Source organism: Schistocerca piceifrons, chromosome X, assembly GCF_021461385.2.
Source record: "Schistocerca piceifrons isolate TAMUIC-IGC-003096 chromosome X, iqSchPice1.1, whole genome shotgun sequence".
In the NCBI taxonomy this organism is placed as follows: domain Eukaryota; kingdom Metazoa; phylum Arthropoda; class Insecta; order Orthoptera; family Acrididae; genus Schistocerca; species Schistocerca piceifrons.
Window position 1 is genome coordinate 871,246,761 of NC_060149.1, and position 12,135 is coordinate 871,258,895.

Consider the following 12,135-nt stretch of genomic DNA (forward strand, 5'->3'; position numbering starts at 1 on the left):
CTTTACACGTGAAGGCGAGCTGCTCCTGCATCGGGTGGAGTGGTCGCGTCCAGCGAATTACAGCCAACTCTGCCTTCAGTACGACAGTTACGTCAATAATCACTTCGATCAGGAGGTCATTTTGGTCCTCCACGGCTACAACTCTCCAAGTACCGAGAATCTAGAACACGCAAAAGAAATTCGAGGGGAGCAGCAGCAGCTGAGGCTGTAATTGACGATGCTACACTGTATCCCAGGAACCTTTCCGGGTGATAGTAAAAATGAAGTGTGCTTCATCGCTCTGCTATGGAGATAACCTGACACGTGCTGCCATCGAGGTAATTCAAGCTCCCGGGGATGCGGATCTTGTGGTGGAGACTCCTATGAACAATGCCAGCAATGGTGCAGCGTCAGTGATAGCAGGCCATGACACCGAACTTCTCGTCCTAATGGCTGTTACATCCATCCCCGGAATTAATCTCTGAATGCTAACACCAGAAAAGAAAAATGACGAACCTGGGATTCCAAAGGGTAAGGGCTCATCGCGACCCTTGGAGATCTTCATAACAACCATTCTTTTTCCACGCAGCAACTGGATGTGACACAACTTGTGGTCCGCTCAGAAAAGGCAAAAAGGGATCGTTCAAGCAGTTTAAAAAAGATGCCTGTTTAAAAGAAGGGGTTTCAGTCTTCAACAAATCAAATTCTACATACCGGGATGACGAAGAAGCAGGAGAACGTTTCCTTTTAGCTTCGTACGGCTATGATGCTGAAGACAACTTAAATAGCGCCAGATATTGGCTGCACTATAGGACTATTGCAAAGCGTCCGTCAAAATAACATTTGACTTTCCTGTACTCCCACCAACATCCGCAGTGGCAAAACAACAAAATGTTCGAATGTGTGTGAAATCTTATGGGACTTAACTGCTAAGGTCATCAGTTCCTAAGCTTACACACTACTTTATCCTTAGGATGATTTAGGTTATCACACACACAGCCACACACACACACAGCCACAGCCACACACACACACACAGCCACACACACACACACACACACACACAGCCACACACACACACACACACACACAGCCACACACACACACACACACACAGACACACACACACAGCCACACACACACACACACACAGCCACACACACAGCCACACAGCCACACACAGCCACACACACAGCCACACACAGCCACACACACAGCCACACACAGCCACACACACAGCCACACACAGCCACACACACAGCCACACACACACACACACACACACAGCCACACACACACACACACAGCCACACACAGCCACACACACAGCCACACACACACACACACACAGCCACACACACACACACACAGCCACACACACACACACACACACACACACACACACACACACACACACACAGCCACACACACACACACACAGCCACACACCCACACACACACAGCCACACACCCACACACACACACACACACACACACACACACACACACACACACACACACAGCCACACACACACACACACACACACAGCCACACACACACACACACACACACAGCCACACACACACACACACACACACACAGCCACACACACACACACAGCCACACACACACACACAGCCACACACACACACACACACACACAGCCACACACACACACACACACACACACACAGCCACACACACACACACACAGCCACACACACACACACACAGCCACACACACACACACACAGCCACACACACACACACACAGCCACACACACACACACACACACACACACACAGACACACACAGCCACACACACACACAGCCACACACAGCCACACACAGCCACACACAGCCACACACAGCCACACACAGCCACACACACACAGCCACACACACACAGCCACACACACACACACACACACACACACTCCCCAGGAGAGGACTCTCAACTCCGCCGGGACCAGCCGCACAGTCCATGACTGCAGCGCCTGAGACCGCTCGGCTAATCCTGCGCGACACAAAACACCACTCGCAGCGAGTTTACCACTAGGTGGGTAAGGTATTATCTCTATTAATTTCGTCTAATATAAACACAAATATCCGGATTTTTAACTGATTTAGGTAATTATTTTTAGGTTCAAGTATAGATGGGAAATCACCCTCCGAAAAGAAGATGGGGAAGGGGCGTGCATGCCGGTAAGCTTAAACCATTTCCGAGGACGAACCAACACTGGAGCATGTAATTCCCATTACATCCTGCAACTGTAAATCTGGTTGGGAAAACCCGTGCATATGAAGGACAAGCGGCTTATGTTACACAAGTACATGTGGCTACTGCGCTGAAAGGAGTGCTGCAAATCAGGTGGGCCACAAACTCTGACATTGGAAACGATGTAGGAACTGTGACCGACATGTTGGGTGGATGGTTTGTTGGTTGTTTGAGGTTTAAGGGACCAAACAGCAAGGTCATCAGTCCCTTGTTTCAAATATGCTCCATTCCGCTAATGGGACATCTCAGGAAAGTCAGAACAATAAAACGGAAAAAGGTAAAAACGTAAAAGGGCAGTCATGTTGCCATTGGTCAAAAACAAAATGAGGGAAGTCGGCAAGACAACGAACCAAACGCTATGCTGAAACAGCATAGGCAAGACCACCTGTGACTTAAAAGGTACAACAGCTAGAATGTAGAAAGTACGTATGGGAAAAGGAGACTAACCAAGCCTTAAAAAAAGGGTAAGAACAGAGTAACAGCGGAAGAAGAGAGGATTTCCGCCAAGGAGGTGAATCTGGTATCTCCGAACAGTGCTTACAGTGGGAGACACCCGAACACTCACCGCCCTGCCCCAATACCAGAGAGAGATTAAGGGGCTCCGGAAAGGCTCAAAATGATGAAAAGTTCAATTTTTACTTTTTTGCGTTTTCTGAATCTGCAGACTATTACCTTTTAATAGATATATAATTTATTCAATTCCGAAGACTACAACTATTTTTAAATTTTATTTTAAATGTGTTCTACATGGGCGTGACCCACTGTGGCGCTGTTAAACTGCTGTCAAATGGTGTTATTATTAACGTCCGTGTTCATCAGGTACATTTTAGTGATGTGAGATCAAGTATGTGTTGTGGCTAACCTGTGATGGTTCAATATATATCGCTGGTGTGATTGTCGATTGTTTCATGTTTATTTACTCTGTCGTTATCTCGAAAATATTCGTAATTAATTCTGTTTCTTGAGTCTCTGTTTTGATGAAGTATAATGATGAGTAAAAGTAAAGTTATTAGAAATCCTCTGAAGGCTTTTAAGAAAAGGAGAAATGTTGGAAAGCCAAAGGTATGTGTTATTACAGTAAACAATAAAGACGATAACCAAGTGAGTGAACCTAACCTCTGAAGTACACCTGCCCATAGCAGTCAAAGTGGGAAAGAAAATACTTCACAGAAGCAGCTTGGTTCAATGAGTGAAAACTATGAATGTTTTATGGGCGAATCGAATGTGGATGAAATATTTGATATGTCGGTTCTCAAAGGAATTTTTTCAAACTATGTGAGATGTATTTATTGTAGTGAAGTTGGTCTGGAACTCTCCATAATAAAGCATGTAGGACTTGCTAGTGAAATACAACTGAAATGTGGTAAGTGTTCATACATGACCACCTTTTGGAACAGTGTTGCATTAACTGCAACTGAAGAAAATGGTTGAAAATCTACGAACAACAACAACGAGCGATGCTTGCTTTAGACAAGGAACGCCTTCGGGCTGCAGACAGGGCTGTAAAGAGTCTATAAATACAAGCAAGAGTAAACAGGAGGAGTAACAGGAGGAAGCTGGAGGAGGAGTTTGCAGAGGATGAAGATAATCCATCCTATGGACCTGGAATGCACTAAAAAGTTAATCCAATCTTTGTCGCTCGATTCCCAAAACTTTTATTTTCTCATACTAATTACATGTTTTCTAAGGATCTTCCAAACATATTTGTTTCAAACTTTCAGTAAATGTTACACAGTACCTTCTGCATAATTTAACACAGCCTTTTTCCAAAAAACTGTATATTTTTGAATATATAAATAAAAAATTGCAAAAAAATGTTGATTTTTTTCAATTGTAATGAAAATTCACATCTTTAATAACTGAACCAAAATTTTGTAAAATCCCTGTGTTAAGTTGTAGCCCATATTCCAATAAATAATCTGTAAAAAGTTCAACTTCCTACCTCAAATACTTTGTGGGGAACGATGCAATGTTAAAATTACACTTATAAATTACAAGTATAGGGCATTCCGGAGCCCCTTAAAAACCTTAAAACTGATAATAAAAACCACTTTCCCGAAGGAAACCGAGAACCAAAGAGACCATCCGGGAATCGTCAGCCAACATCAAAGGTAAAGTGTGGGGGAGTCTGTATTTAGCACGCCAAAAGAAGGGGGCATTCAACCAAAATGTGGGCTACCGACTGGAAGGCTCCAGAACCACAAAGTGGGGGTGGCTCATCACGCAAAAGAAAATCATGGGTCATCCTGGTATGGCCAATGTGGAGACGACACAGGGTGCTCGAGTCCTTTCAGGAGAGGCGAAAGGAAGAACGCCTTGGGCCTGGTGTCACCTTAATCACACGAAGTTTATTAGACAGGGGAGTAGCCTCCCAAGAATTGGCCCATGACTGTGCGAAGTGGGAGTTGATGTAAAGCTGTAAATCCGCTGCAGGAGGGGTTACAGAAAATGGGGGGGTAAGTGAATGCTCCCCCAGCCAAAGGATCAGCGAGCTCATTACCCAGGATACCCACATGGCCAGGGACCCAAAGGAAGTCAATGGAACAAGCAGCACCGTGAATACCAGCGAGATGGTCATGGATGGCAGAGACCAAGGGATGGCGCGAGAAACTCCGGTCAATAGCAAGAAGGCCACTCATCGAGTCCACACTAAACGCTGTTGTGTTGTGACTTTACTGGGGAATTGATGGCAATTTCCCAGGCCCTTACCTTTATTAAACACCCCAATTGTAGGTGGCAGCAGATGATTTTCCGTTCCGACAGAGGACGTGAAGGCATACCCCACATGAGCAGCAGATTTAGAGCCATCAGTGTAAAAAACAACAGCATTCCGAAACTCCCATAAAATTTGGCGGAAAAAGGAACAGAACACCACTCGGTGGATGGAATCTTTTGGACCTCAGCAGAGATCCATCCGAATTCGAGGCCGAGGAACTAACGAAGGGGGGGGGGGTGGAGGGGAGGGAGAGAGGAAGGCAGGACAAAGAAGGAAACTGAAAATCACGGCAAAGAGACGCAAGGTGGAGCCCAACCGGTAAACCCGCACGAGGGCGGGAGTCGGGTGGCGGGTGGGCGACGTCCATGATCGGGGAACAGGATAGAATAGGAAGGATGAGTGGGAGAGGAACGGATAGTGAGTGCATAAGACATCAGAAGCTGGGACCACCGAACAGAAAGGGGGGGGGGGGGATCCCAGCTTCAACCGGGAGACTGGCCACCGGTGCCTTCCCTACTAGCCCTGTTGATAAACGGATACCACGATGGTGGACTGCATCCAGCACATGCAGTGTCGAAGGAGCAGCTGAACCATAAACTTGACAACCATAGTCCAAGCGAGACAGAACTAGAGCACGATAAAGACTGAGAAGGAGAGAACGGTCCGTACCCCAAGAGGAGTGGGCAAGGAAGCGAAGGACATCGAGTTTACGGAAACATCCTACCTTCAGGAGTCTGATATGGGGCAGCCAAGTGAGCTTGTTGTCGAATAGAAGACCCAGGAAACGAAACTGGGACCACAGGCAATCGTCGTGCAGCGAGATGGAGCTCTGGATCAGGGTGGATTGTAGTACGGCGACAGAAGTGGACCACTCGCGATTTTAAAGGAGAGAATTGAAACCTGTGTGAGAGGGTCCACGCAGAGGCACGCCGTATAGCTCCCTGGAGCTGCCACTCTACAGATGCCATCGAAGAGGAACTAACCCAAATGCAGAAATCATCCACATACAGGGCAGGGGCGACCAAGGGACCGACAGAGGCCACAAGTCCATCGATAGCAATGATGAAAAGAAGGACACTCAAGACAGAACCCTGTGGGATGCCCGTCTCCTGGGTCCATGGAGAACTAAAAACAGTACCAACTCGCACTCTGAATGACCGATGGAACAGGAACTGGCGGATAAAAATCGGGAGTGGGCCCCGAAGACCCCATTGATGAAGGGTAAGTAAGATGTGATGGCGCCAGGCCGCGTCATAGGCCTTGCGAAGGTCAAAAAACAATGCAACCAAATGGCGGCGTTGGGAAAAAGCCTGCTGAACCGCGGATTCCAAACGAAGTAAATGATCGATTGGAGATCGTCCCTCTCGAAAGCCACACTGGTAAGGGGACAATAGAAATCGAGATTCGAGGACCGAATTGAGCCGACGGGCTACCATCCGTTCAAGTAACTAACTGTATCTGGCTCCAGGGTGACTTCCCTTCTCAGTGGAGGGATAGCATCGTGGTTCCTGTCCTTAAGCCTGGTAAGAACCCCCTATCTGTTGACAGCTATCGGCCAATTAGTTTGACCAATGTTGTTTGTAAAACACCTGAAGAAGATGATGTAGTTGTGGAGCACCGAGATGTTGAAGCAGTTAGTTATGAATGGAATCTGGGCCGGGGGCTGTATCATGAGAAGAAGAAAGTGCAGGAAGAAATTCCCATTCAGTAAGTCGTTCGTTGTAAGATTCTGACTCACAAGTGGTGAAACATCAGGTGGGAGCTTCAGCCCGCTGTTTCAGGTGAAGGAAAGCAGCTGGATAGGAGGCAGGTGCTGAGGCCACTGCAAAATGGGTCGCAAGATGTTCTGCAAGAAGTAATGGGTCTGTACAAATGCCACCTGGGAGATGAAGGCCTGGGAGGGTGCACTGTCGATGGCAACCTTGGAGAGAGCGTAGTGTAGCCCATACCCGTGACAGAAAGACAGTAGAACCAAGGGAAGAAACGAATCGTTCCCAAAATATCCGCTTGCTCTGTTTGATTAAATAACGGGCTTTAGCGCGAAGGCGTTTAAAGGTAGTAAGGCTGGCTACAGATGGGTCCCTCTTGAAGTGTTGCAAAGCTCGACGGCGATCACGAATGGCAATGGCAATGGCCGTACTCCACCATGGGACTTTCCGGCGACGAAATGGTCCAGATGAGCGCGGGACAGCAAGGTTAGCAGCGCGAACAATCGCGTCAGACATGTCACGTAGGATGTCATCAATACAACCCAACAAAGAGGGAGAAAACACGACCTGTACACTGTATAGAGGCCAATCGGCGCGTTGGAAAGACCAACGCGGTAACCTGCCCATCAGGGAGCGGGAAGGGTGAGGGATAATCAACGGGAAATGGTCACTATCACAAAGGTCGTCGTGTGGCGACCAGTGTTATGAAGGGAGGAGAGAGGGAGAAGAAAGAGAAAAAGCAATGGCAGAAAAGGTACCATGACCGGCACTGAAATGAGTAGGGGAGCCATCATTAAGAAGGCACAGGTCGTGGTCTGCAATAAATTGGTCTATGGGAAGACCTCGTCTAGATGGAAAGGCACTGCCCCACATGGGATGATGAGCATTAAAATCCCCAAGCAGGAGGTAGGGAGGAGGAAGTTGCTGAAAGGCAGTTAAGGCAGCAGGTGTAAGAGTCCTGCCAGGAGGGAGATAAAGATTGCAAACTGTGACCGCAGAGTCTAGGTGGACCATAACAGCAACTGCTGTTGAAGAGGAATCCACATGCTAGCAATGTCTGTACAGACCAACTTACAAACACCACCAGAAGCCGGCAGGGGTCCGACCCGATGTCGACAGAAAACACGGAACCTCCAGAGGGTCGGTGAGTGAGAATCAGTAAAATGAGATTCCTGTAGAACCACACAAGCTGCAGAGTAAGACGAAACAAGGGATTTCAATTCCGGAAGGTGACGATAGTATCCATTAAAATTCCATTGCAGAACCACAGAACGATGAGTTAAATGGGGGCTGAACACGCTAAAGCCAGTCATACTGCCGGATCCCCACCCGTCACTGACAAGGAGAGGGCGACACTCATTAACGACAGGTCAGAATCCGGTTGTGAAGTCGGGGAAGGGACCTCTGGTGACATCAGTGGCTCTTTGTCCCGGAACTTATGTTTCTTCTTCTTTTCAGGCTGAGATCGAGGTGGGCTGTGTGGCATAAAGGAGCCAGCTGCAGCAAGATCAGGAACTGAAAGAGACCGGGCGACCTGGGGGCCGACAGACCGCGGCTCTCGCGGTCGTCGCGAGGCAGCAGACCTTTGGCCTGGAAGGTGCCGGGAAGGGGCATCACGGGAGAGGCGACCTTGACCGGCAGACGCCGAAGGAGTGGGACACTTCTCCGGCTGGGGAGAGGGAGCAGCGCCCAGAGGGGAAGGTGTGGGAGCTGCAGGGGAGGGAGGGAGGAGAGGGGTCCGGGATGGGGGTAAGGAAGGGAGAGGAAAGGATGTAGATGTAACCAAGGCGTAAGTAGATGTCATGGACACAGGGTGAATTGGTGTATATTTCTTACAGGCCTCTGTGTAGGTTAAACGATCGAGGGACTTGTACTCCTGTATCCTCTTTTCCTTCTTATATACTGGGCAATCTGGTGAACGTGGAGAATGACTACCATGACAATTTACACACACAGGAGGGGGAACACAGGGACTCCCCTCATGGAGTGGACATCCACAGTCACCACAGAGAGGGGCCTGTGAACAGCAGGAAGGCATGTGTCCAAAACGCAAGCACTTTAAACACCTCATAGGAGGTGGGATGTACGGCTTCACATCACATCGATAAACCATAACCTTAACTTTCTCAGGGAGAGTATCACCTTCAAAGGCCAGGATAAAGGCACCAGTATCAACGTGATTGTCTTTAGAACCCTTCTGGACACGCTGAACAATGTGAATACCCCGCCGTCCGAGATTGTCCCGAAGTTCCTCATCAGTTTGAAGGATGAGGTCCCTGAGAAAAATCACCTTGTACCATATTTAGAGACTGGTGGGGGGTAATGGACGCAGGAATTATGCCAAGATGGGTACAGGCACGAAGGGCTGCAGATTGGGCAGCTGTAGCTGTTTTGATCTGCAACGAACCTGACGGCATCTTGCTCAGGGAGTCCACTTCGCCAAACTTGCCTTGAATATGTTCAACAAAGAATAAAGGTTTGGTATTGGTGAAAGTATTTGAATCAGTCCTGGTGCAAACTAGATAACGGGGGAAAGGTTTCGCCCCGAGCTGACGGGCCTGACCCTCCTCCCAGGGGGTAGCCATGGAAGGGAAGGCCGAAGGGGCAAGAGAAGAAGCAATTGAAGAGTCAGTTCCACACAGAGAGACAGCCGCAGAAGAACGGCCAGAGTTCTGGACCCGTATGCGTTTAATTTGCATAGCATCCACCCTGATACCACCCACTCCGATCAGGGGCTCTCCTCACGGGCGCCACTCAGCCACAGCAAGGCTGTCTGGCACGGCGGCCATTGCCAGGAGTTCCGATGCCCCAGGATGACAAGCAACCATTCCAAGGCATGCATGAGGTGGTCACAGATCAGGTATCAGAAGTGTGGTCCCTGTGTGTTCAGGGGCCTCAACCAAAAGGGTACATAGCGACCCCACCACATGGGCTGGTTACCGTTCTGGCTATGCACCCTAGCATCAGACAATGATGTGAAAGAAAAGGTGGAATGTACTAGGAGGGCGCACGTCAGAGACACTAGGTAAGGTGCTCTCCCCCAAATGGCTCACACTACGGAGGAGAAATTTTGTGATGGAGGTCAAACCTAAGAGGGGGACCAAGGAATGCCAAAAGGAGGAGATGATTATGCAACAAATCCGGATTGTAAAACCAACAGAACCAGGAGGATAGCGGGGGCCAACATAAGCAAGGACACCAAGAGAGGGAGAGGAGAGGCGAGGGCGAGGGGAAAGGAGGGAAAGGGAAAGGAAACGCAGCCCTGGAGAGAAAGATGGCTGCAATAGCTCGGGGCCCCGTGTTCCCCACGCACGTATCCACAAAAGAATTGTGGACCCCCTGGTAGAAATATTACAGTTGATTTTAAACTAACAAAGACAAGAAGAATGCTAATGAAAACCTGCTAAAATAAGTTGGGCACATAAAACAAGGTTCTCTGCAGAGAGGAGGGGGGGGGGGGGGGGGAAAGGCCTGCAGAGAGCAAAGAAGCCTGCAGAGAGCAAAGAAGCCTGCAGAGAGCAAAGAAGCCTGCAGAGAGCAAAGAAGCCTGCAGAGAGCAAAGAAGCCTGCAGAGAGCAAAGAAGCCTGCAGAGAGCAAAGAAGCCTGCAGAGAGCAAAGAAGCCTGCAGAGAGCAAAGAAGCCTGCAGAGAGCAAAGAAGCCTGCAGAGAGCAAAGAAGCCTGCAGAGAGCAAAGAAGCCTGCAGAGAGCAAAGAAGCCTGCAGAGAGCAAAGAAGCCTGCAGAGAGCAAAGAAGCCTGCAGAGAGCAAAGAAGCCTGCAGAGAGCAAAGAAGCCTGCAGAGAGCAAAGAAGCCTGCAGAGAGCAAAGAAGCCTGCAGAGAGCAAAGAAGCCTGCAGAGAGCAAAGAAGCCTGCAGAGAGCAAAGAAGCCTGCAGAGAGCAAAGAAGCCTGCAGAGAGCAAAGAAGCCTGCAGAGAGCAAAGAAGCCTGCAGAGAGCAAAGAAGCCTGCAGAGAGCAAAGAAGCCTGCAGAGAGCAAAGAAGCCTGCAGAGAGCAAAGAAGCCTGCAGAGAGCAAAGAAGCCTGCAGAGAGCAAAGAAGCCTGCAGAGAGCAAAGAAGCCTGCAGAGAGCAAAGAAGCCTGCAGAGAGCAAAGAAGCCTGCAGAGAGCAAAGAAGCCTGCAGAGAGCAAAGAAGCCTGCAGAGAGCAAAGAAGCCTGCAGAGAGCAAAGAAGCCTGCAGAGAGCAAAGAAGCCTGCAGAGAGCAAAGAAGCCTGCAGAGAGCAAAGAAGCCTGCAGAGAGCAAAGAAGCCTGCAGAGAGCAAAGAAGCCTGCAGAGAGCAAAGAAGCCTGCAGAGAGCAAAGAAGCCTGCAGAGAGCAAAGAAGCCTGCAGAGAGCAAAGAAGCCTGCAGAGAGCAAAGAAGCCTGCAGAGAGCAAAGAAGCCTGCAGAGAGCAAAGAAGCCTGCAGAGAGCAAAGAAGCCTGCAGAGAGCAAAGAAGCCTGCAGAGAGCAAAGAAGCCTGCAGAGAGCAAAGAAGCCTGCAGAGAGCAAAGAAGCCTGCAGAGAGCAAAGAAGCCTGCAGAGAGCAAAGAAGCCTGCAGAGAGCAAAGAAGCCTGCAGAGAGCAAAGAAGCCTGCAGAGAGCAAAGAAGCCTGCAGAGAGCAAAGAAGCCTGCAGAGAGCAAAGAAGCCTGCAGAGAGCAAAGAAGCCTGCAGAGAGCAAAGAAGCCTGCAGAGAGCAAAGAAGCCTGCAGAGAGCAAAGAAGCCTGCAGAGAGCAAAGAAGCCTGCAGAGAGCAAAGAAGCCTGCAGAGAGCAAAGAAGCCTGCAGAGAGCAAAGAAGCCTGCAGAGAGCAAAGAAGCCTGCAGAGAGCAAAGAAGCCTGCAGAGAGCAAAGAAGCCTGCAGAGAGCAAAGAAGCCTGCAGAGAGCAAAGAAGCCTGCAGAGAGCAAAGAAGCCTGCAGAGAGCAAAGAAGCCTGCAGAGAGCAAAGAAGCCTGCAGAGAGCAAAGAAGCCTGCAGAGAGCAAAGAAGCCTGCAGAGAGCAAAGAAGCCTGCAGAGAGCAAAGAAGCCTGCAGAGAGCAAAGAAGCCTGCAGAGAGCAAAGAAGCCTGCAGAGAGCAAAGAAGCCTGCAGAGAGCAAAGAAGCCTGCAGAGAGCAAAGAAGCCTGCAGAGAGCAAAGAAGCCTGCAGAGAGCAAAGAAGCCTGCAGAGAGCAAAGAAGCCTGCAGAGAGCAAAGAAGCTGTAGCACAAGATATACACAGATCAGCCAGAGTATTGAGACCACCTGCCTAATGGCCAGTATGTCCACGTTTGGCACAGATAACAGTGGCCATGCATCGTGGCATGGAAGCAAAGAGCCTTGCCAGGTTACTGGAGGGAATTGGCACCGCATCTGTACACAAAAGTCGCCTAATTCCCGTAAATTCCGGGCAGCGGCGCGATGAGCTCTGACACCACGTTCAGTCACATCCCAGCAATGTTTGGCGAATCG

At 49.3% G+C, this 12,135-nt stretch overlaps 1 protein-coding gene across 1 annotated transcript; it reads left to right on the top strand.

The window, feature by feature from the left end:
• The first annotated feature begins 260 nt into the window (after positions 1-260).
• On the top strand, positions 261-11,889 carry LOC124722748 (neurofilament heavy polypeptide-like). The gene is made up of 2 exons (XM_047247888.1): positions 261-388; positions 10,200-11,889. Exons 1-2 carry the CDS (start codon positions 261-263, stop codon positions 11,887-11,889), a joined length of 1,818 nt encoding a protein of 605 aa, XP_047103844.1.
• Positions 11,890-12,135: the final 246 nt, after the last annotated feature.